This window comes from Parasteatoda tepidariorum, chromosome 6, assembly GCF_982258835.1.
Source record: "Parasteatoda tepidariorum strain Cologne lab strain chromosome 6, Ptep-v5.0, whole genome shotgun sequence".
Classification (NCBI taxonomy): Eukaryota; Metazoa; Arthropoda; class Arachnida; order Araneae; family Theridiidae; genus Parasteatoda; species Parasteatoda tepidariorum.
The window spans coordinates 98588223-98610566 of record NC_141760.1 but is presented as its reverse complement, the minus strand read 5'-3'; the positions used below and the strand labels follow the sequence as shown (position 1 = coordinate 98610566).

The window sequence follows — 22344 nt, the reverse complement described above, 5'->3', positions numbered from 1 at the left end:
AACGCAGTATTGATTAAAACCCAAAACGCAATATTAAAATTGTATTTGCAAATAAGACTTATTTCCAAGCAATGAAACTAATTTTTTTTTTTTTAAATTTTCTGATCTCGAATATATTGTATGATAATGATTTGTCTCATTTTTAAAAATTTCAAAAATTTATTATTAGATGGTATCTACTAAAGTTAATTTACATAGAATTTAATATATATGTTACTAAAATAAGATATTTTTTTCTCATCTAAATTTGCTTGCAAAAAAAAACGTTTTATTTATTAGCTGGTCGTTCTAAGCTGATACTGTCAACACTTCCACCTACCGTTTAGTTGTGATATTGACTTTTCGATGACGTATGATCTTCTTCAAACGCAGCAGCTGAGTAAATAGACTCAGAACCTTTTTTTTTTACCAATTACTGACTTAAAAATAGTGTGTAATCGCTTCAACCTATAGCTGGACATTTTATGATTATAAAGTGAAATCCTAAAGCTTTTCACTCGGGTGAGTCCATTCTTTCTTTATTTAATTATTCTATACTTCTGTAGTCTTTATTCTCTCGTTAGTTGTAGTCTTAATGTTTTCTGAAACTTTGCTATTTAAAGCTGTAAATAGTAGTTAGGGTATTGTTTTTTTTTTCTAGAAATTTAATACTTCCGAGCAAAACATAGAATTTATTTATATAACTATGTATTTACATAGTTAATATAACTATATAAAATCATTTTGCTTGAATGTACACCAATAGCGAAGGATTCGGCTGTAAAAACTGATGCTGTGCTATTTTGCTAGCCCTTAATTTTATTTCAGACGCAACTTATCAAGTAGACGCAAGTATACCGACTCTCGTAGCTTTGTATCTGGTGTTTCTCACATTTGGATGCAATCCCATAATTCATAGAATTCAACGTTACGTTTTAAGTTTACAGGATAAAGAATATAGTATCTACTTTTGTTGGATACCTTCACATATCGGCATTCTCGAGAATCATGCCGATATTTCGGCTGATCGTGCCGATATTTTGGCCAAAATAACTAAGAAACAATTTGAGAAGAAAAAAGCTAGACAAATTTAAAATATAACAGCCTAGTGTGATCTCCGTGTCAATATCATACAAAACACGATATAACGTAAACGGATTTCATTCCAAAGACAACTCTAGACGCGCTGACATTTAAATTTTAAAAAAAAAATTATTCCCGTACTTTGCATAAGGTTTATTTAATGGTTCTACATTGCAAAATCTTCTGATTTGTAGTGTAGAATCATGTAACAAAATAACCTACTCTATCGTTAAATGTCAAATGATAAGACTAACTCGTTATTCTGGTAGATATTTTAAACTCAAAAACCAAATTATACTGTAAGAACATCAGGCACCTTAAGATTGACAGTGTTTGTCCATTTCTGTGTTGATTTCTAAAATCTATTGTGAAAAAAACCTTAAAATATTCAAACAACCGAGCACTACATTTCACTCTCTTATATGTGTTAATTACATCCCATTGCTATTATATGTAGAATAGTAATGCATATAGAAATAAAGCACTCCTATGTATTTTCAGGTATTTTATCCATAAGATAAACCATGAGTATGTTCAAATGAAACAAGAAAATGAAAGGGAAATATAGGATGAAATGCATTTTTTGCATCGTCATATCGCTATTTATATTACTGGTATTGCAATTGAACCCAGGATTCATTTTATCAATACAAATATTCATGTTTCAAAAGCCATTAGAAAAATACGTTATTGTGTTTGATGGAGGCAGTACTGGGACCCGGATGCATGTCTATATGTTTCTTTCGTATTCGAGTAAGTATAACAGTATAGCATTAAAGTTTCTTAATCCAATATCCCATTATACTTCCTAGGTATAAAGGACTTTCAAAAAATAATAAAGTTAATACAAAGTTCCATTATTTTTAATCCTGATATATTTGAGATTAGATAAAGCTTTATATGCATATGCACAGAACAGTTTTGAATTTAGAATATAAATGCACAATAGATGGATGTTTGGAATGTTCGAAAAAAGTTTAACCCAAGAATATCAGAAGCGATTACACTACTTCAAACACGTACACCAGTGCTTCCCATATAACGAAAATTTATTAATGTACTCTTTGTTTTTATTATTTGTTTTTATAACCATCATTGACTCCCCTCCTCCAATTTTGAGTTTACGACTATCAATGCTCAACTATTAATATTTTGAACCCAATCCAAAAACAAGGGAGCTCCTGAATCAAGTATTGGAAAAAACTTGCCTTTGTGAAGGACTTTTTGAGGAAACTAACCCGCATTTGCGTAACAGGAGATGAAAACCTCCCAGTGTTAGCCCGACGGCAAGACGACTGGTGCGGAATTCATATTAACCAATCATAGCTGGGTTGGTTGGTTGGAGTTAATTGGCACAAGAAACAGAAATAGCTATACAGCTCCAGTTATTAAGTTAAAATTAGTCTCTAGGTTGAACCGACATATTTTTCTTAAAGTAGAGAATGAAGTTCTATAGTCTTGATAAACTTCAAAAAGTGATGTATTGGGCCACCAAGCAAAGATTGAAGATCGGGATAAAAACTGCCTAAAAGTTTGTTCCTCAAATATTTGAATCGTTTTCGATCGGTTAAAGTATGCTTAATAGTAATACCACACAGCATTGAGAACAACTAAGTGCAGATTAGTCGTATCTGGGATTCGAACCCAGGTCACCTCAACGGGAAGCGAGAGCTCTATCCTCTGAGCCAACACGGCTCTACTGTACTCTTTGTAAAAAAAAAAAATATAAACATCAAGGTGACCCGATTTTCTCACTCTTCATACTTGTAGCCTCTCCGTTACCACAATCTTGCTTTTTCCTCAGGCCAGGACATTCCCATTTCTTACTAAAACGTACTACAGAGGGAGGAAAATAATATTTTCCCTAACTATGACAATGGGGAAAGTGTGAAGAATGGGAGAATCGCGTAACTTTGAGGCGTCTATTCTATTTATTAAAGGAACAGGATGGTTCGAAGTCATGCACATGAGTTAAAAGTAGCTTTATTGTACCAAGCACAAACATTTCGTTTTTATGGCAATGAAGTTCAATATTTTTAAGATACTCACTCCGTAGAGTATCAGCAAGTAAAACAGATAACTCAATCAGTAAAATCATATTGACGTCTCTCAAATTTCAAATCGGTATTTTTTGTCATAACGTGTTTTACAGTTCTTTGCAACAGTCTAAGTATTGCTTCGTCTAGATATTTGTTAATTATGTATGTTTTAATCATGTAAAAAAAACTCTCCTGGCAAAATTGTATGAAAGCACAGTTTATTGGTACAGAAGGCAAACTTTATTCCAAAAAAAAAATTTCAATTACTAATTGTACTGCTCATAGTTAAAGCATTATTGTTTAAGTTGCTGATACTTAATGCACTGGTACGCTGTAACAGAATGTTTTTCACGGTCAAGGGTTTCCCATATAGTAAACACATACAAGAGCTGGTTCTTTAAATGTATGATGGTAAAACGCGTTTGTTCAATCCGTGATCTGTTTATAACGACTCTCAATCTTCTAGGCAGATTTAATGGTTTAAAGAGGACTATCAATGGTTTAATATGAAACAGTTTATTATTTACTTCTGTGTTTCTTGTAACCTCTCACTTTGCAGATAAAATGCTATTACTAACATTTTAAATGTCTGTATAACTTATCAGCTTGTTTAAAATATTTTGAATGGATTCAAGCAGTTAGTCAACTTTTAAAAAAAAATTCATACTTGCCTAAATGAGCTACAAATATTCGGACAATATGAAATTTTTACCTAAACAACCTTTTGTAACAACCAGTGTAATTTATCTTTTCAACAAAATGCTTCTATTAAAGTAAGGTGAGTATCCCGTACAATATCACTGTCTTCTCTCTGTTTCGTAGATTTTTTTCTCAAAAAAAAAATGTAATCTTAAAAATTTTTTAAATGCTTACTATACATAAATTATAATAACAATTAAATTTAATTATACATTTTTCTTTCTTTTTAGATGGTAGAATTACTCTGGAAGACGAATATGTCGAGAAAACTAAAGAATATCTCACAAAATTAGCCTCAGAGCCTAAAAAAGTACGTACATTAAACATTCCTAATCAAACCTTACAATGGAGTACTTTTAATGGATAAATTAATCTTTGCCAAGTCCGTTGCTTAGAAACTGATGAGATTCCTGTATGATCGAGAAAACCAAAGAATTTCTTCAAATTATATCTCAGTTGGCTAGCAATATATAGTTTGATAAAATTGTTAAGAGAGAAAACATCTCTCAAAATTAGCCTCCGAGTCTGAAATAATATGTATACAAAACCTTTCGAATCAAACCTTGCAAGTTTGAAAATAAATTTTACCACACTGAATGCAAAATCCCCTTCGATAGTAGTCTATCCAATTAGAACAGACATAGTAGTAACTAAACATACCAGTTTCACACGTGAAACATCAAGAAGCATCCAAAACTTTTAGAAATTTGGCAGCGTGATGAACCATATCTTAATATGGTGCTATCTTAATATGATTACTATAACCTTAATATGGTGGTAAGTTGAATAATAATATCGTATTTCTAAAACTTGATACTCTTACTTTCGAGCTTTTACTCTATATGAAGTTTCTTACAAAATATATTGTGTGACTTTGAGGAGAACTCCTCCAGATTAAAAGTCTGGGACTGCTTGCTGCTTTGGTAACAAGCGAGAGCACATTTCTAATAATGGTGCTATGGAGGAATGAAGGAGTCGATTGGTTTGCTTACGTTGACCTAAGCCAAGTTTAAGACAAAACTATTCAACCCACACCCTTATCCGAAGTGATTTTTCCTTGTAACCATGGTACCCGCCCTGACACTAGACTGATGTCTGGAGGAGTACAACTGAAAGCCACTCTATACTAATGGTTTTTCTCCTGCATAGGTAGCAATCTCCATTTCTGAATTACTGGAAAAAGCCAGATCATATATACCAATGGGTAAATGGAGAAAAACTCCCGTGGTATTGAAAGGAACAGGTGGTTTGAGAGCCCAGTCTCCGAAAAAGAAAAATATCATCCTCAGAAAGGTTTGAACTATTTCCATCAGTATTTAAATATCAAGTTTATGATTCTTGGCACAACACTCAGAAAAAGCTTCACCTTAAACTTGTCTTTAAAACTACACAAATATATTATTCGCCTTTCATAGAGTATTTCATGGAGTGAGTGAATAATGTAAAATTTTGGCGCAAATGCCACATTTTTACTGTACTACGTCTAAAGTAGATTAAAATCCAAACGTCTAAACTAAAACTACAACAACAAGGGTTAAATTCAAAACAAAGAGGTTAAACTTGAAACTAAATTGAATTATAAAATCGAATTTCCTTTAATAAAGCTAGAACATGGAACTTTAAGTAATACATACTACCCCTGCATACCAGAATTGACCAGATTCTTTAAGTAAAGCAGGAATTCTAAGTTATCCAACCTTTGGGTACTAGAATTGATCAAATTACAAACTTTTGGCTAAATAGATTAAATTCCCAACGTCTAGACTAAAACTACAGCAACTGTGATAAATTCTGAACAACGATTGGAACAGAACAGCTAGGTTAAAATTAGAACTAAATTGAATCATAAAATTCGGATATCTTTAAGGAAGACAGAAACTCTAAACAATCCTACCAGGATTGATCTACTAATATATCAGAATCGCAGTTAATTCGTAATTTTTGAAAAGAAAGCTGTAACCGAACCTGAATTCGCTAGCACGCACAATAACTCGAATTGCACTCAAAATATATGAAGATTTCGAAATTTAATTAATAACTAACATGGATATTTATCCAATTCAGCAAGGGGGATTCATTTTTGGTCAAGATAATTGATTCCCTACTTAATATTTACAGAATCAGATTTTATTGCTCATTAGATATTTTCTGTTTATATGTTTATCACTTTCCATCTTTTAGGTACGTCAAGTCTTTAAAAAATCTCCCTTCCTTTGCAATAATGATAGCGCAACAATACTCGAAGGAGAAGAAGAAGGTATAAATATTCATCACTTCTTAATTGTACACTTTTTGAAAAATAATCATGAATTAATCTGCCTTTATTTATTTTATCTTAAATTTAATTTGGATTACTTAATGCACTATTTTACTAGGTTCATTATTCGCATCGCCACACCAATGCATTGAATGATTTATTTTAAACACGTTACTTAATATAAATAGCAAGCTTTAAATGAATTTACATTGCATTGAGAGAATTAATATTTGTCTTTCTATTTTAGGTATCTATGCATGGTACTCTTTGAATTACTTACTAGGTAATCTATTTTCTTAAATATAATAACACCTATATAGTTGCCACTTAAATTATTTTTGAAGTTTAAAGAAACAAGAAAACTAACTTACATAAAAACTATTGCAAAAACTATTTGCAAAATATTACTTCTGATGAATAAAACACCTAATTCAAATATTTGGGTAAATACATAAATTTTTATGATAACATCTTACTAATAATGTGCTCATAAACCAGAAAATCTGAGAGCAATTTCATAGTTTTGTCTCTTATAAGATTCGTGAAATTGATTAATACATTTACCAAAAAAAAAAAAAAATACTTTGTAAATGTGTATCAATGTTTGAAATATTGTAATACCATTTATAAATACATAAAATAAATTTTATTAATATTCATACAAATTTTAAAATTTCTAATTGTCCTTCCGACGTAGTAGTATGCATATCAAATATTAATTAATCAGAGGCGAAAGAAGAACAAACTTTTTAACAAACATTTAATGCCCTTCAGACACTGCGGCCAGGCACCGTAATCCTATCCGACAATAAAGTCCTGTCTTTAATTAATAAAAACAACATTAGATAATTGCATCCCAATCGGCGTTGCCTTTGAAACTTAAATACATCGCACTGGGTTAGGATAACATTAACAGTTAGATATGCTGAACAGTTAGTTAGAGGTTCGCTACAACTGAAACAAGCTCATTTATGGAACAGAATCTCTCTGTGTGCGAATTGATCGATTGATTTATAGAAATTTTTGGCGAAAACCATGGTTTGGCTATACCTCGCCCAAAACTAGTTAAACATTGCTGTAACTTGCTTAAGATCTAGGTTAAAATCAACTAGGTTAAAATTAACAACTTGTCCAAAATAAAAATATCTAGTTAAAAAATGTCAACTTGGTTATAACAAGAACTAAATCAAATTGTAAAACCCGATATGTTTAAGGTAGAGTATCAAGTTTGGATGAAGTGTGTCTCCAAGTAAAAATGATAAAGTCAAAAAGTCGCAGTTAAAGTTCTGTCTTCTTTTAGATTTAAATTTCATACACTGGGTCAGAAATGCTGTGTGCGAAATGGGTGAATAATTTTCGCATTTATCATTCTCCGATTTTCAATTAAGAAAATAAGTTCATAAAAAGTTTAAACTCTTTGATAGTTCATGATCCTCTCAAATATTTTTGCAGGTCGTTTGAACGATGTCAGCCATTCTGCCATTTCTACCGATTTAGGAGGACAATCATTTGAAATTACTTTATCATCAGATGGTGCAAAAACTCCCTCGACTGATACGAGAAACTACTACCTTTTACCTAAACTACAACAAAAACCAATATCGTTATATACCAGAAGGTAAGATCAACAGTTACTCATTTTTTTTTAATTAAACCAAGTCTTTGACATTTTTTCCTCTGCAGCAAAACCTTCACTATTCAACACTAATCAGATCAATTTGAACACATTATAGATTGCCCTAATAAAATATTATTCCTCTATTCGAAAACATCAACAGGTCGTTTACGTTGAAAACCCCTACGAGGTTTATAAATGATTAGCAACTAAACCACGCAGGCTTGAAACAATATAAAATTTAGCTGCGCTAGCTTACGCGCAATGAGGTAAGCCTTAAACTTCCATAAACAAACCTTTTAGATCGTTTTCTATTTGTTGTTAATTTACGTCGCACTAGAGCTGCACAATGGGCTATTGGCGACGGTCTGGGAAACATCCCGGAGGATGATCCGAAGACATGCCATCACAATTTTGATCCTCTGCGGAGGGGATGGCACCCCCGCTTCGGTAGCCCGACGACCTGCGCGCGAAGTCGAGCACTTTACGGTAGCACAGTTTAACGAGGACCAATACCGCACACCCTCGGTCCCTACGCAGACTGATCCAAGTGGTCACCCACCCGCACACTGACCACAGCCAGTGATGCTTGACTTCGGTGATCTGCTGGGAACCGTGTCTTAACGATCAGTCCACTGCGGGACCCTTTTAGATCGAGAATGAATCTAAAAACACTTCACATTATTTTTTTTTTAAATGTTGCGTTTGAGAATCTTAAATATGCAAAGGTTTGCAATAAAAGCTAAGAAATTATATTTTTTGTAAAAGTTTAAGCATGCTTTTATTCAATCTTTAAAAAAATAATCTTGGAATTGAAATATTTTTGCTTTATGAGAATATTAATTGGCCAGTCAACCTTATTGTGCTAATCCGAAGAAACCTCAAATACAACGTTTGCGTTGCTATGTAGGATATTTCAACAATCATTGTGGTGTGCTTCTGTGGTCATTGGAGGTACGAGAAACGCATGCAGTAAGTGAGAATGGCCCATAAAATGTCATTCATTTGGCACAATAATATAACTACAGAGATTAAAAGGTGGTAGTGTGGCATTTACAGGACTTTCTACATAGACAAAAAACATTAAAATGTCAACATCGAATTTTTTTTTTGCAATGCCCACTTGGAAAAATGACCTTTCGTCACACAGGCATCTGAAGGATAGATTTGTTGTCCACTCTTTTAGGGGCACCATATTAAGTGAACCAGCGTTGCTCCCACAGTAAGGACAGATACTACGGAGAATGAAAGAACATTCATGCCTTGCCCAGAATTCAAACCCAGAACCTTTCTGATGCAAGGGCAGTTCCCTGACCTCTACAGAGGCTGGTCAGCACAATCCCAAAATTTGTATCGCTGACAAAAATTAAGTATAATAAAATCTTACGTTATATATTTGAACAATGTCATGACAAATCTTTTGCCATATTTATTCTTATAATTTGCATCAGATAATAAATAGAGGTATGATTATAAATCTAAGCAAAATAATGAGGCATGTGACCAATTAAAAATAATTCAGTTAGAAGTTATTAGTTCAACAGTCAATTATATCTAGTAAGAAGCGTCGTCTTTCATCTTTATTCGTGGCCCTAACCAGTGTCTGATTTATCCTAGGACCTAACTCCTCAACTTATGAAAACAATGTATGTTTTCATTGAACAAAGATCTACTGAAACTATGAATTAAAAATTGAAATCTAAATATAAGCTTAAATTCTCTTTATGTCATAAACAAGGCTCGAAAAACCTCCGAAATTTTACCCGTCCCCGAGGATGGCTTGTCCAACAATGTACCCGTCCTCTTTTGAAACTAACGCGTAGCTTCTAAATAAAAAAATATATAATTTTCTCTTATTTATTACAAACATTTATATAAATTGCACAATGAATTAGTAGTTACTAGGATTACAAATACTACGATTACATCATACAGTAATAAAAGAAATACTAGGTTACTAATAGTAACCTAGTATTTCTTTTATGAAATAATTTATTTCTTTTATGAAATAATTTAAATGACAGAGGTCAAGACGGGAAAACGGCCGCCCGCGCGGACGTCGGATTCGAGAAATTCGTTGTCCGTGGGGAATTTTTGACCGCCGAGGACGGACGGACGGGCGGTTTTTCGAGTCCTGGTCATAAATTACCTTATGATTTAAATCATTCAAAAGCATCTTGTATACAAACAGAGGTTCAAGATTATGATTTGTAAGACCCCCTGCCAACTGTTCTGTGTCTTTAGTCCTGGATTTCTGAATCGGGTCCTTAAAAAAACGTATTTGAGAAAGCAAAGAAAGTTAGTTATTTGTGAGTCGTAGACGAAAGAGTCAGTTTTGGCTATACCGCTCCAACAACTAAGTTCATAGATGTCTATTTTGTTATGGCGTAAAATTTAAATTGATGAAAGAAAACTAATGGCTTTGTGGATGAAAAAATGTGACAGTATGGATTTTCTCCAATAAATATTGATAATGGTGAATTTAGGGGCCGTGATTGCTCAGAGAATAGAGAGTTCGCTTTCCAATGAGGTGAACTGGATTCGAATCCCAACTATGGCTGGTCGAATTCCGCATCCGGCTAGCAATGCTGACACAGACCACAGCGCTGACGTAAAATATCCTCAGTGGTAGACGGACTCTGGGTTAAATTCCCCTTGCCATCGGGCAACAAATGGGAGGTTTTCCTCTCCATGTAACGCAAATGCGAGTTAGTTCCATCAAAAAGTCAAACTTCTCCCAATATTTGATTCACGAGTTCCCTTGTCTTCTGAATTGGGTTCAAAATTACAAGGTTACGCAGTTTAACATTAGTAGCCGCAAAATGAAAAATTAGGTCGGCTGTTCAACAGTTATAAATTTTTAAAAAAATGCTGAATTTAGAGCTACCAAAATTGTGCTACCTCTACATTTAAAATTTGCTGCACTTGTTCAAATAATCGTTTACGAAAAAAGATGCCTAAGTGAGAGACCAATGTAGGGTGATTCGCAATAATTCTCGTTTATTGGTTGATTGGTTTCAGTTTATTGGCACAAGAGCCAGAAACGGATACACTGCGCCAGTCACTAGACTCGAAAGGGTCACTAGATCAGATTATTATAAAGATATATTAATCTGATATACACTGGTTATCATAAATTAAGGAAAATTCACAAAAATCGCGATAACTCAAGAAATTACACATGGAATTTTATGAAACTTACCCACAATATACAACACATAGTAAGGTATTAAACAACATAAAAAGAAATTATCAGACATTAATAGTAGTATAGAAATTAGCACATGTATAAAATAAACAAATTGGAAGTATCGGTTTGCAATAGAAAAAGTACCTTTAATATGGAATATGATTGCCTCTAGAAGCAATACAGCACAAACAGCGATGTGTGATGCTTTCAATTATGCGGTCTATCAGTTCAATAGGAAGTGAGAGCCATTGCTCTTGTAAAGCAGTTGCAAGCGTGGCAAGGGTCTGAGGGGGCGGATTGATGGCAGATACACGCCTCCCTAGAGCATCCCAAACGTGCTCGATAGGATTCAAGTCCGGGGATCGAGCTGGCCACTCCATGCGAGTAATTGTTTCCTGTTGAAGATAATCATCAACAATGCGAGCTCTGTGTGGTCTTGCATTATCGTCCTGTAACAGGAAGCAATCACCAATTGCCCCGGCATATGGGCGCACATAAGCATCAAGGATGTTGTCTCGATAAACCTGAGCATTCACGGTTCCCCTTGGAAAGACATGGAGGTATGTGCGCCCTCCTAAGGATATGCCTCCCCAAACACAGACACTGCCTCTTCCGTATGCATCTCTTTCACGGATGTTTGATGGATGATAACGGGTCCCAGGTTCTCTCCATATCAAATAACGTCTACTGTCACTTTCTAGACTAAACCTGGACTCATCCGTAAAGAGAACAGGCCTCCATTGATCTGACGTCCAGTGGACATGTTGTCGGGCCCACTGCAAACGGTCTCTCCTATGGCGTGATGTGAGCGGCACGCAAATGGCTGGTCGTCTCGCATACAGACCACCTTCGTGGAGCCTTCTGCGCACAGTTGACGTTGACACCAACCTTCCGGTGGCTGCAGCAAGAGAGGATCTAAGATGTGTCGGAGTAGCGGTTCTATTCCTGCGTGCACTTAATGTCAAATATCGGTCATCGGCACTGGTCGTAACAGTTGGCCGTCCTTGACTGAACCTCCTAGATGCCGAATCTGTGGTTTGAAATTGCCTCCAAAGTCTATGAACCACAGATGGACTCACATTTAGCCATCTGGCCACTTCTGATTGACTCTGCCCTGCCTCTAGTCTCCCGATGGCTCTCCATCGTAGTTCTTCAGGCAAATGATGCCTAGAGGTCATTATTACGAATTGGCTATCTCAGATTTTCAATGTCGCAATCACAGTAAAATTTGTGTGCTTTCTCTCAAACTTGGACTTTTATGCTCCAGGCAGATGACGTAAGCCGAGTGCAGCGCCACTAATTTGCATATTGCAATTTTACTCAGCTACTCTTAGTGGACAACATATGCAAATTTTGCACGGTTTGGCTTACTTTTGAAAGAGTTATCGCTATTTTTGTGATTTTTCCTTAATTTATGATAACCAGTGTATCTAATAGATTATGACTTTTTTGCCATTTTAATAGCAGAATAAGATCCATAGTATTTTTAATATCAGAAAGTTAGCGATGTATTAGAAATGTTTTGAGTTGATATAGCGAACTCGTCACCATTTTACTTGAAAACACAGTAAACGCAATAATGATCAGGAATCATAAATGAAATCACTATGTAACTATTACATTTATAAAAATAACTACTTACTTCCTAAAATATATTTTTCACTGAACTTGTAAGGCATAACGTTTTTCGTAATTTATAATCTTTATATAATTAATAATTTAAATGTTTCTAGTTTCTGATTTGAAATTAGTTGTGCAGGTTTTGGAGGAGTCAGTGCAAGACTTTCCCTAATGCCTCCCTCATCTGGTTACTTGGGTATGAAATAATTAATTAAAAATATCTTACTTAGTAATGAAATAGTTAATTAACAAAATCAAAAATTAATTACTTTGCTCTCTGTTGTTGATCTCACCATAGATCAGAATTTATTTAGTTTATTTAATGGCATATTATTTGAAATATTGTATTTTGCAAAATTATATAAAAATAAAAATTATATTTATGTGTATTTAATGTTAGAGTAACTAAAACATAAAATATAATGAAGTGCATTTTTAAAATGAAGTCAATTTTTAAAAAAAATAAAAATTAGTTAAACACAGCATAGGTTGTGAACTTTGTAGCACTATCAGTATAAAATTAAAAAAATTTTCACATCACTTTTCCCTAACATGGCTTCAGAAAAATCACTACGCTTAGTAATGCGTTGTTATGACACTTTTAAAAACATCTCTAAACTTGTTTTTACTAAAAATTAGAAACCTGGATTGAAAAAACAAGGCAAAGAGCAAAAAGGAAGGCATTTTTTTTTTTCTCTTTTTGTTACACCCTTACAGGTTAAACTGTGTCGGAATTTTTTCCACTTTTTTAGCATAATTGTATAAAATTCAACTTAAGTTTTTACGCTTGATTGCTAAGAACCTGCTATTTGCAAATTTTGCTGTATTTATAGTTTGTCTACGGTAAGAACTACCCCCGCCACAAAGTCTGAAGCCATCTGCTGCTATGGAATCAAGAATAGCGCATTTCAGAGAGGGTAGCTTCTCTTCACTCAAGGGCTAACATAATAAACCGAAGAAAAAGATTCCTTGTCTCTCGCGGAACCAAGCCAAAACCTGTCTTAAACAGTGACCCCACACCCCTACATGAAATAGTTATACATCGTTGCCATAGTCACTGCCACAGGCTCAGACGAATGGCTAGGAGAGTTCTTACTTTAGACAGACTTAAGCTAAATAAAAAAAACTCTGTCAGACTATGTTAAGATTACAAACAAATTTGAATTTCTTAAGATAGTGCTGCAGATTCACTCCATACGTTCTGCTACCGAAGCTACTATTCTAAAAAGTCTTCAAGTCGCCGGCATTGTGCAATGATGAAGAAATAAAATTTACATCACATTTTCATGATCACATTAATCATAAACTGTCGTATGTTTCCGATTTTCTGTGGCTTCAACTTTCATAACTTTCAATAATATTGCTCGCGACTGTTTCATAAATCTGGTCCATATATAAATTCATCATAAATTCTGCAGATTCACTCCATACGTTCTGCTACCGAAGCTACAATTCTAAAAAGTCTTCAAGTCGCCGGCATTGCGCAATGATGAAGAAATAAAATTTACATCACATTTTCATGATCACATTAATCATAAACTGTCGTATGTTTCCGATTTTCTGTGGCTTCAACTTTCATAACTTTCAATAATATTGCTCGCGACTGTTTCATAAATCTGGTCCATATATAAATTCATCATAAATTCTGCAGATTCACTCCATACGTTCTGCTACCGAAGCTACTATTCTAAAAAGTCTTCAAGTCGCCGGCATTGCGCAATGATGAAGAAATAAAATTTACATCACATTTTCATGATCACATTAATCATAAACTGTCGTATGTTTCCGATTTTCTGTGGCTTCAACTTTCATAACTTTCAATAATATTGCTCGCGACTGTTTCATAAATCTGGTCCATATACAAATTATCATAAACATTATTAAACACTTGAAGACAATTTGGAGGGAGATGGGATTACGAACTAAATCTTTAATAGCTGAACTTTACCAAAATTTGATCAATTTTATTATTTCATTTTCCTGTCATTTTCAAATACTGACTTAACTATTTTAATTACATTTGTTCTTTTTAAACTGCTAGCTTGTGTTAATTTTGCTCATTATTGTATATTTTTATATGCATTTCAATAGTAATACTCCTCATAAATATTTGTTTTAGCTATTGCAGAAAATAATGGCACATATGAAGTTTTACATCCATGTTTTCATCCACTAGACAAATTTTTTTGGGAAGGAAATCTCAAGAAACGGATGATTGAGTGAGCATTCTACTTCATTTGTAATCCCTGAGAAACATATGGAAATGAACTAATTTATTTCTCTTTTTTTTTTAACAATTACTTATCAAATGGCTCATTATTTACTTACCAGAATAAAAAGAAAATGACATCTCATTGTGGTCAAAGGGTACATGGAGGTTAAAACTCCTACAGAGTGCGTAGCCAAATTTTTCAACAAAAAACAAGCACCTTTTAAGCACTTTTCAAGCACTCAAAATATATTTTTAAGCACTTGGAAAAATATCATATTCAGACAGGGTTGGCAAGTTTTTGACAATCGATGGTTTTATTTACAGAGACGAAGACGATTGCGCGTCACAAACGATGAAATTAACAAGAGAAATGAAATTTTCTATCTCTGATAGAAAAAAATTTGACAATGGTTGGTTCCCGTAATCAGCAAAAATTCGAGAGATTTTTCGATTCGATTACAGAGAGCCGAAAATGAGATTTTTCGATTCTATTACAGAGGGCAGAAAATGAAGTCTGAAATTGAGAATCTCTTGCAAAATGCAGCAGGGTTGCACATGAGAGTCAAAAATCCCTACCACTGAATCCAGCTCAGTATACGCAAGTGCGGACCCGCAAGTATTTCATCAAATAAATGGTGTTTTCATACACTACAGACCGGCGGTACGTCGAAATAGATTGGGGTTGAATTAATTGTGAAAACGTTGAATAGAACAATGTCTTTTTGCATAATTTGTGGCGAAAATCAACATGGTAGAGAAAAATATTAGATTTCGGAAAATCAAGCACCTTTAAGGACTTTTAAAAAACGAAAATAAGCGCCTCTAAAAAACACTACGCACCCTGTTCTTAATTTCGTCACCAACTGCTTGATTGTGGCAAAGTGGTCCACATTACGCACAAGCCGCCTTTACTTCCTAGACAAACTGGTACCTATCGATCTGAATGGCTTGAACCCGTGACTTCCTCACCGCCCAATCACTGCTCATTTACTAGAATAATTATATATAAAATCATTAAATTAGTGGTGGAACAAAGCATACTGGGAAGCACTAGAAACAAAATAATTTTTTACTGAAACAAATGAATTACACATAATTTATGATTAGCTCATATTAAAAATTTTAATTCGGCAAAATACTAATTTCCCTAAATATAAGACGAGAGCTTTTGACTGTGATGATGAAGACATTATAGAGCTTTGCAGTCGTTGGAAGGGTTCAGATGTTAACGTATTGAGCCTCTGCTGAGTTGTTTAAGAGAATATTGTTTTCGGCGCGTCGGTAATACTTTTTTTGTTGAAATCGTAAATCTAATGTTTAATTTTTAAGTACACCAGCTAAAAAGAAACAATCATTGCAGGGTCAACAGCAGCGAACTGTACAGTTTTGAAAATTGTTACCGCAAAGCCACCGAGTATTTGGGAAGTTCTATTGATTTAAAATCAATTGATTTCGGAGGAAGAGATTTCTATGGCCTCAAAGGTCAATTTGATCATGCCTACGAAATAGGTGCTATAGGTAAGTAAGCATTATAACAATAGTTCATTTAAAAAGCTACATTGGAATTTTCTTATCACCTCCCATAAAAGTCTGAAGCATCTTAATTTTCGACAGCATAGAGTATATCACTGCTTCCCCGAACATTGTGTTCGTTAGATTAGAAAAAATAAAAATTATAAGCTCAAGAACCAGTCTTGGCTGTACCGTGCTTGGTACTGCAAAATTTTTTAATTATGGCTTTACCTTTAGTCTGCATTTTAAATAATTTTAAGACAAAACGGAAGATTTTGGGTGTGTAATATTGTCTAGAAAAATGGCTAGCTGAAAATTAGGCACTCGACACTAATATAGAACTGCCGAATATTAAATATAATAGTTAAGTATTCTCAAATCCTTAAAATATTTATCCTCTCTTCAACTTGAACTAATAAAGAAAGAAAAACTAGATTCTTATTGCCAATGGCACCTTTACCGTATGCTCTTAGCCATCATATTTTGGCAATTTTACAAAACCTTACTTCAGATTTTTTTTTTTTTAATTTTATTTTATACCTGGCGGTGAACAGGCGACCCAATTCTGAATTTACAATAATCAATGTTCAAAACCGTAGCCTTGTACTTTTGAACCCCACACTAAAGACAAGGCAATTCCTGAGTCCAGCAATGGGAACAAACTAGCTATCATGGAGGACTCTTTGATGAAACTAACCCACATTTGTGTTACATGGAGAGGACAACCCTACGATTAGCCAGACGGCAAGGAAATTCTCACCTATGATCTGTCTAAAAAAAACAGAGTTAGCACTGTAGTCGGTGCAAGCCAGGAGCAAAATTCGTATCAACCAGCCACCACTGGGATTCGAAACTGGGTTGCCTCAGTGAAAGGTGAAAGCTCTATCTCTAGGGCCACCGTGGCTCAGTTCGAACAAGTAATATAATTTACAAATTTGCCATCAAAGAACAGAGAAATTATGATCAAGTTGGCTTTGATAATTAGAAAAACTCATTTTAAAGTGACAGATTTTAGAGAAAAAAAACATTTGCTAAGCCAAGCATTATTAAACGCTGGGTGTTACAGAACTACATGCCACACCAATTAATAAATCCTGATATTATGTTTTAAAACTCCAACGATCAATTTCTATTGAAAACTAGTAGCATTCTATTTCAAGTAGTTCCTTTACTCGATGAGTCCATTTCATTATAAGATCTACTCGACAAGATTGCAATCCTTTGTTGCTAATATTTTAAGATGAAATTTGCATATGAAGACTGGTACATAAAGACAATAGCGTGCATGTAACAAATTCACACTTTTATATTCTTTTTGTGGGGGGAGCTATTTATTCTTATCAGGAGATACTTTAATCACTTAGTATAATTTTTACTATTATGCTTCTCCAATATATCTTAAACTCATATTATTTTGGACTTTCTAAATGTTTGTTTTATGCAATTTCAAACCAGGAGAATTTATGTCATTAATTATTTCTCCTTATTTTTGCAGATAACAAAAATGATGTTTGTACAGTTGGTGAATTCGTTAATGCCTGTAGATCTTTCTGCAACTCATATGAAATCCTCTCAACATTCACATGTCTCGATTGCAGTTATATTTCAGCATTATGGATACACGGATTAGGACTTGATAGCAAGATGGAAATAAAGGTAAGATAACATACAAAACAAATACTCTCTCCACATTTTCAAAAATATTTAAACAAAATAAAATTTAAGTAAAAAATTTACTTCCTGTAATCTATATTAATGAAATAGTTAATGTTTTCCTCCATATTTAAAATAAAAAATCAGAACACTACTGTTACCTTAATTTTCTGATACAGTGGTGTAAAAATTTTTACATCATTTTAAAGAATGTTATTTTAAAAGGAAAATATATAATTTTAATAAAATTATAATAAATTTCTTTAAAATTATGGTTCTTTTCGTATATTTCAAATTTGATTTCTCAAAAGATATTAAAACTGAGCCAACCATTTTATGAGTCTCATTTCAATACTTAAAATAACATCCGCACTAATATATTAGCGTAATTAAGGTTAGGGGATCAAACAGTTAAGATTCAGTCTAAGTACATAAAATTCCAATCATTCAAGCAAAAGTTATCCAGGGTGATCACATTTTTTTCTTTTTTGTATACCATACATAGTACACTACGCTAAATATCATTTTCGAATATTATGCAACTATTTTCTAGAAAAAAAACAGGATTTCCAGATGAAAATTTTGTTTTATTTTATAACCGTCGTTGAACAGTCGACCCAATTTTCGGATTTATGATTTAAAATGTTCAGCCTTGCAATTTTAAACCCAATCCAGAAGACAAGGGAATTCCTGGATCAAGTATTGAGAGAAATTTGCTTTCGTGGAGGACTTTTTGATAGAACTAACTCACATTTGCATTGCATGGTGAGGAAAACCACAAAACAGTTAGCTTAACAGCAAGGGGACTCTAACACATGATCTGTCTACCATTGAGGATATTTAACATCAGCACTGTGGTAAGTGCGAGCTGGATTCGGAATTCGTATCGACCAGTCATCACTGGGATTCGAACTCGGTTCACCTCATTGGAAGGTGAAAGCTCTACCTCCTGACATAAATAATGCTTAATTTAATAATGGATTGGCAGACTTAGAGGATCAGCTCGATTAAATATTGCAGTTTTTAATTTATGGAAATCAAACAACAAATTAAACTAATTATGTAACTTTTCTAAAAGAATCGCGGCAACTTCATGAAAATTGATAATTAGTTTGATTCTGCTAATTATTAAGTAATATAAGTCGGCATACAGTACACTAAAAACCAAGTCAGATGGAGTTACTGAATATTTTATATTTTTTTAATGATGCTTACTAGATATTCTGAAAAATATTGTCTGTTTCGAATAACAAACGACACAGTAGAATAAATATCACTCATATCACATGGTTTCATTCATATAGATCATTCATAAATTTCCATATCAACTTCTGCATTAATGTATTAGTAAATTATTGTTTTTTAATTTTCTTACATATATTATGTGTTGAGTATATATTTGCTTCCCTATTTCATTTTAGTTTGCAGAAGAGATAAGAGGAATTGGTACTGGCTGGGCATTGGGTGTGGCTCTCAGCTTACTACAGTAAAAATGCTTTACAACAGCCCAATAAAACATAATTTCATAGAAGTGCAGAATATGACTGAAGATTTTCTACTATCATTCAAAACTGAAAATCGGATATTTTTATTTATTTTATATATGCTTGAAATTAAGATGTTGTAATAATATTATATATTTACAATCATAAAGCAATAAAATATTCAGAATTTTTTATTACCTCATCCAGTTAAATAATTGTTTTCACTTTATAATAAATCCTCAAAAATGTTTATACAAAAGATTAAATTAGGCTTAAAACAAATCAAAACAAACTCACTAATTTAGCAGACCAATGACTGAATTCCTAATTATTGTTTGCAATGCTGCAAAAATAATAATAATAAGGATTTCACTCAAGACTTCAAAATCATAAGACGTAATTCACTAATTACAGGTAGGTAGTGTTACACATGTTTATAACATTCTCTAAGCTATATGTGTTCCCTAAGCTGCGCGATTGAGTAATGGCGGTTTATCATTGCAACCTGTCCAGCAAAAACTTATTTTTGACTCATCCTCTGGCAAATAACTTCCTTAGATATAGGGCTACTGCCAATTTTAGACTCTCGAGCCGTGATGACTCAGGGGATAGAGCGTTTGCCTACAACTGAGGTGAATCGGGTTCACATCCCAGCGGTGGCTGGTCGATATGAATCTCGCATCTGGCTTGCACCAACCACAGTACTGACGTAAAATATCCTCAGTGGTCGACAGTTCATGGGTTAGAGTTCCCTTGCCGTCAGGCTAACTGTGAGAGGTTTTCCTTTCCATGTAACGCTAATGCTGGTTGTTCCAACAAAAAGACCTCCACGGAGGCAAATTTCTCTCAATACTTTTTCTAGGAGTTCTCCTGTCTTCTGGATTAGGTTCAAAATTACAAGGCAACAAAGTTGAACATTAGTAGTCGTAAACCCAAAAATTGGGTCAGCTGTTCAACAACAGTTATAAAATAAAATTTTAGACTCTCGACTTCATGACTTTTTATAGGGTCACCTATTACATAGATGAGTGTGATCATCCCTTCCACTTCCCTCTCTATTTGGAGAAGATTTTGGCCATCTCCACACACGTTTTGCCACTTGTTATAAGCACTTTACGATGAACATTTCTTTTTTACAAAGCATAATTGTACTGTGCTGATAGAGAGAAAAATCTGGTCTTTAAACTGTTCATAGGTGTGAGAAAGATGCACCAAAATATAAAGAATTAATCATAATAAAAAAGTCGCAGTTCAAACTTTCAAAGATTTTTAAAAGCTGTTCTTAGTTCCAAAGTCACAACTCAAACTCACAGATATCAGCAACTCTGCTGATTCAAACCCGAAAATGCTACATCAAATCACTGCAATAAAAAATATCAGGCGCCAAAAAATAAACCTAAAATACATAAATAAACAAACAGACTGATTAAAAAATAATTTATTGTGACACAGCTAACAGGTTTAAATAATAAAAAAAAAGTCACTCCGTGTATAATACTAAATGTTCCATGAATAAATAAAAATATGAGTTCTTGAAAATACATATCACAGAGAGAAGCTATAAGGAGAGTTTTCTTACTGAAAGCTTCCATTAATGTAAATTTATTAGGATGAAAGTGTAAATAAATGCAAGAACATTTCTACCTTAACATATTAAAAGCAGCACCTAAGCCCCAACTTGTTTCAATGCCATCAATCTGTTTAGCAAACTGTAAAAGAAATTAAGACGCATACATTAAAGAAGTTATAAATAGAATGAACTTATAGAATTACATAAGACTTAGAATAAAAATGATGAATGCGAATTATCTTATTTTAAATCCCAATCAAAAAATTTCGTACATGGTTTTTCATATACAAGATTTGCAGATTGCTTTTTGTCCCGCATTTTACTGTGTGCAAAAAAAACATATATTTTGGATAATATAGATGATGTATTGTGGATGCACCAGTAGAGGACAAATAATTTTTATCAATAATTTGAATAAGGTTTGAAAACTTGATTAATTAACTGATTGAAAATAATTCGAATAAGGCTTGAAAGTCATTTCTTTTAAATAATGTGAATTATTGCTTTAACACTTAAATTAGGATTTAGTTCACGCATAAAACAGAAATAATTATTTCATCTCATTAAATCTCATAATTTACAAGTATATTTAATGAATAATACTTAATATTTAATACATTTATTAAAAAAGGAAAAATATCCCACTCATATTTGAGTCGCTCAGAAGCCAATGCGGTTAAGTCCAAAACACAAAAATTGAGAAAATTGATGTTTTTTAATACATTCTTCTTCTTCTTCAGGAGCGCAACAGCCCTTTGCAGGCCTTGGCTGCCTCAACAGCACGCCTTCTCCAGCTCCCTCTGTCCATGGCAACTCCCCTCCAGTTCTTAAGTTTCAGGACTTTGAGGTCGTTTTCAGTGTCTTTGAGCCATCGAGTAGGTGGTCTACCTCTAGAGCGGGACCCCTGAGGGTTCTTGAAGGTGGCAATTTTTACAGGGCTATCTTCAGAGCCTCTCCATATATGTCCGAGCCACCTTAGTCGGTTGCTTCGGATTATCTGCATAATTTGAGGATGTTTATAGAGCCCATAAAGTTCAAAGTTGTACCGTGTTCGCCAACATCCCCCCTCTGGTATGGCACCAAAGATAGTTCTAAGTATCTTTCTTTCAAACGTTTCTATCGGGCGTTGTACGTCAAGGTTTAAAGTCCAGGTTTCGTTTCCGTATAGCAAGACAGGCAGAATGAGTGTCTTATATAATTTTAGTTTTGTTTTTTGGCTAATAAAATTCGGTCTTAGTTGACTTTTTAGTCCAAAAAAACATCTGTTGGCCATATTGATTCTATTGTCAATTTCAGGTTTCAGTTTGTTTTGGTCATTGATAATTGTACCAAGATACTTAAATTCTTTAACCTTTTCAAAGGAATGTCCGTTTATCTGCAAAGGTTCACTATAGTTTAATAATTATATAGTCTAATACATTAGTTTTTAAA

The 22344-nt window shown here is 33.7% G+C and overlaps 2 protein-coding genes across 10 annotated transcripts in view; one reads left to right on the top strand and one right to left on the bottom strand.

The window, feature by feature from the left end:
- Positions 1-373: 373 nt before the first annotated feature.
- Positions 374-19545, top strand: LOC139425120 (ectonucleoside triphosphate diphosphohydrolase 5). 3 transcript variants are annotated; one of them, XM_087166243.1, is made up of 12 exons: positions 374-501; positions 1564-1815; positions 4031-4110; positions 4950-5093; positions 5982-6057; positions 6305-6340; positions 7510-7675; positions 12614-12678; positions 14602-14701; positions 16055-16212; positions 17702-17862; positions 19281-19545. In XM_087166243.1, the coding sequence occupies exons 2-12, from the start codon at positions 1614-1616 to the stop codon at positions 19347-19349; spliced, it is 1257 nt and encodes a 418-aa protein (XP_087022369.1). In that variant the 5' UTR covers positions 374-501; positions 1564-1613; the 3' UTR covers positions 19350-19545. The 3 variants fall into 3 exon arrangements, with proteins under 3 accessions (XP_087022369.1, XP_087022371.1, XP_087022370.1); XM_087166244.1 differs by lacking the exon at positions 374-501 and adding an exon at positions 510-620; XM_087166245.1 differs by lacking the exons at positions 12614-12678; positions 14602-14701.
- A 1221-nt stretch (positions 19546-20766) lies between these two features.
- LOC107438623 (ectonucleoside triphosphate diphosphohydrolase 5) overlaps positions 20767-22344 on the bottom strand; it is a 43357-nt gene continuing 41779 nt past the window's right edge. For all 7 annotated transcript variants that reach the window (XM_087166241.1, XM_087166240.1, XM_016050949.5 and 4 more), the window contains exon 12: positions 20767-21052. In XM_087166241.1, coding sequence (XP_087022367.1) covers positions 20984-21052 — 69 coding nt within the window. In that variant the 3' untranslated portion in view covers positions 20767-20983. The remainder of the gene's footprint in view (positions 21053-22344) is intronic.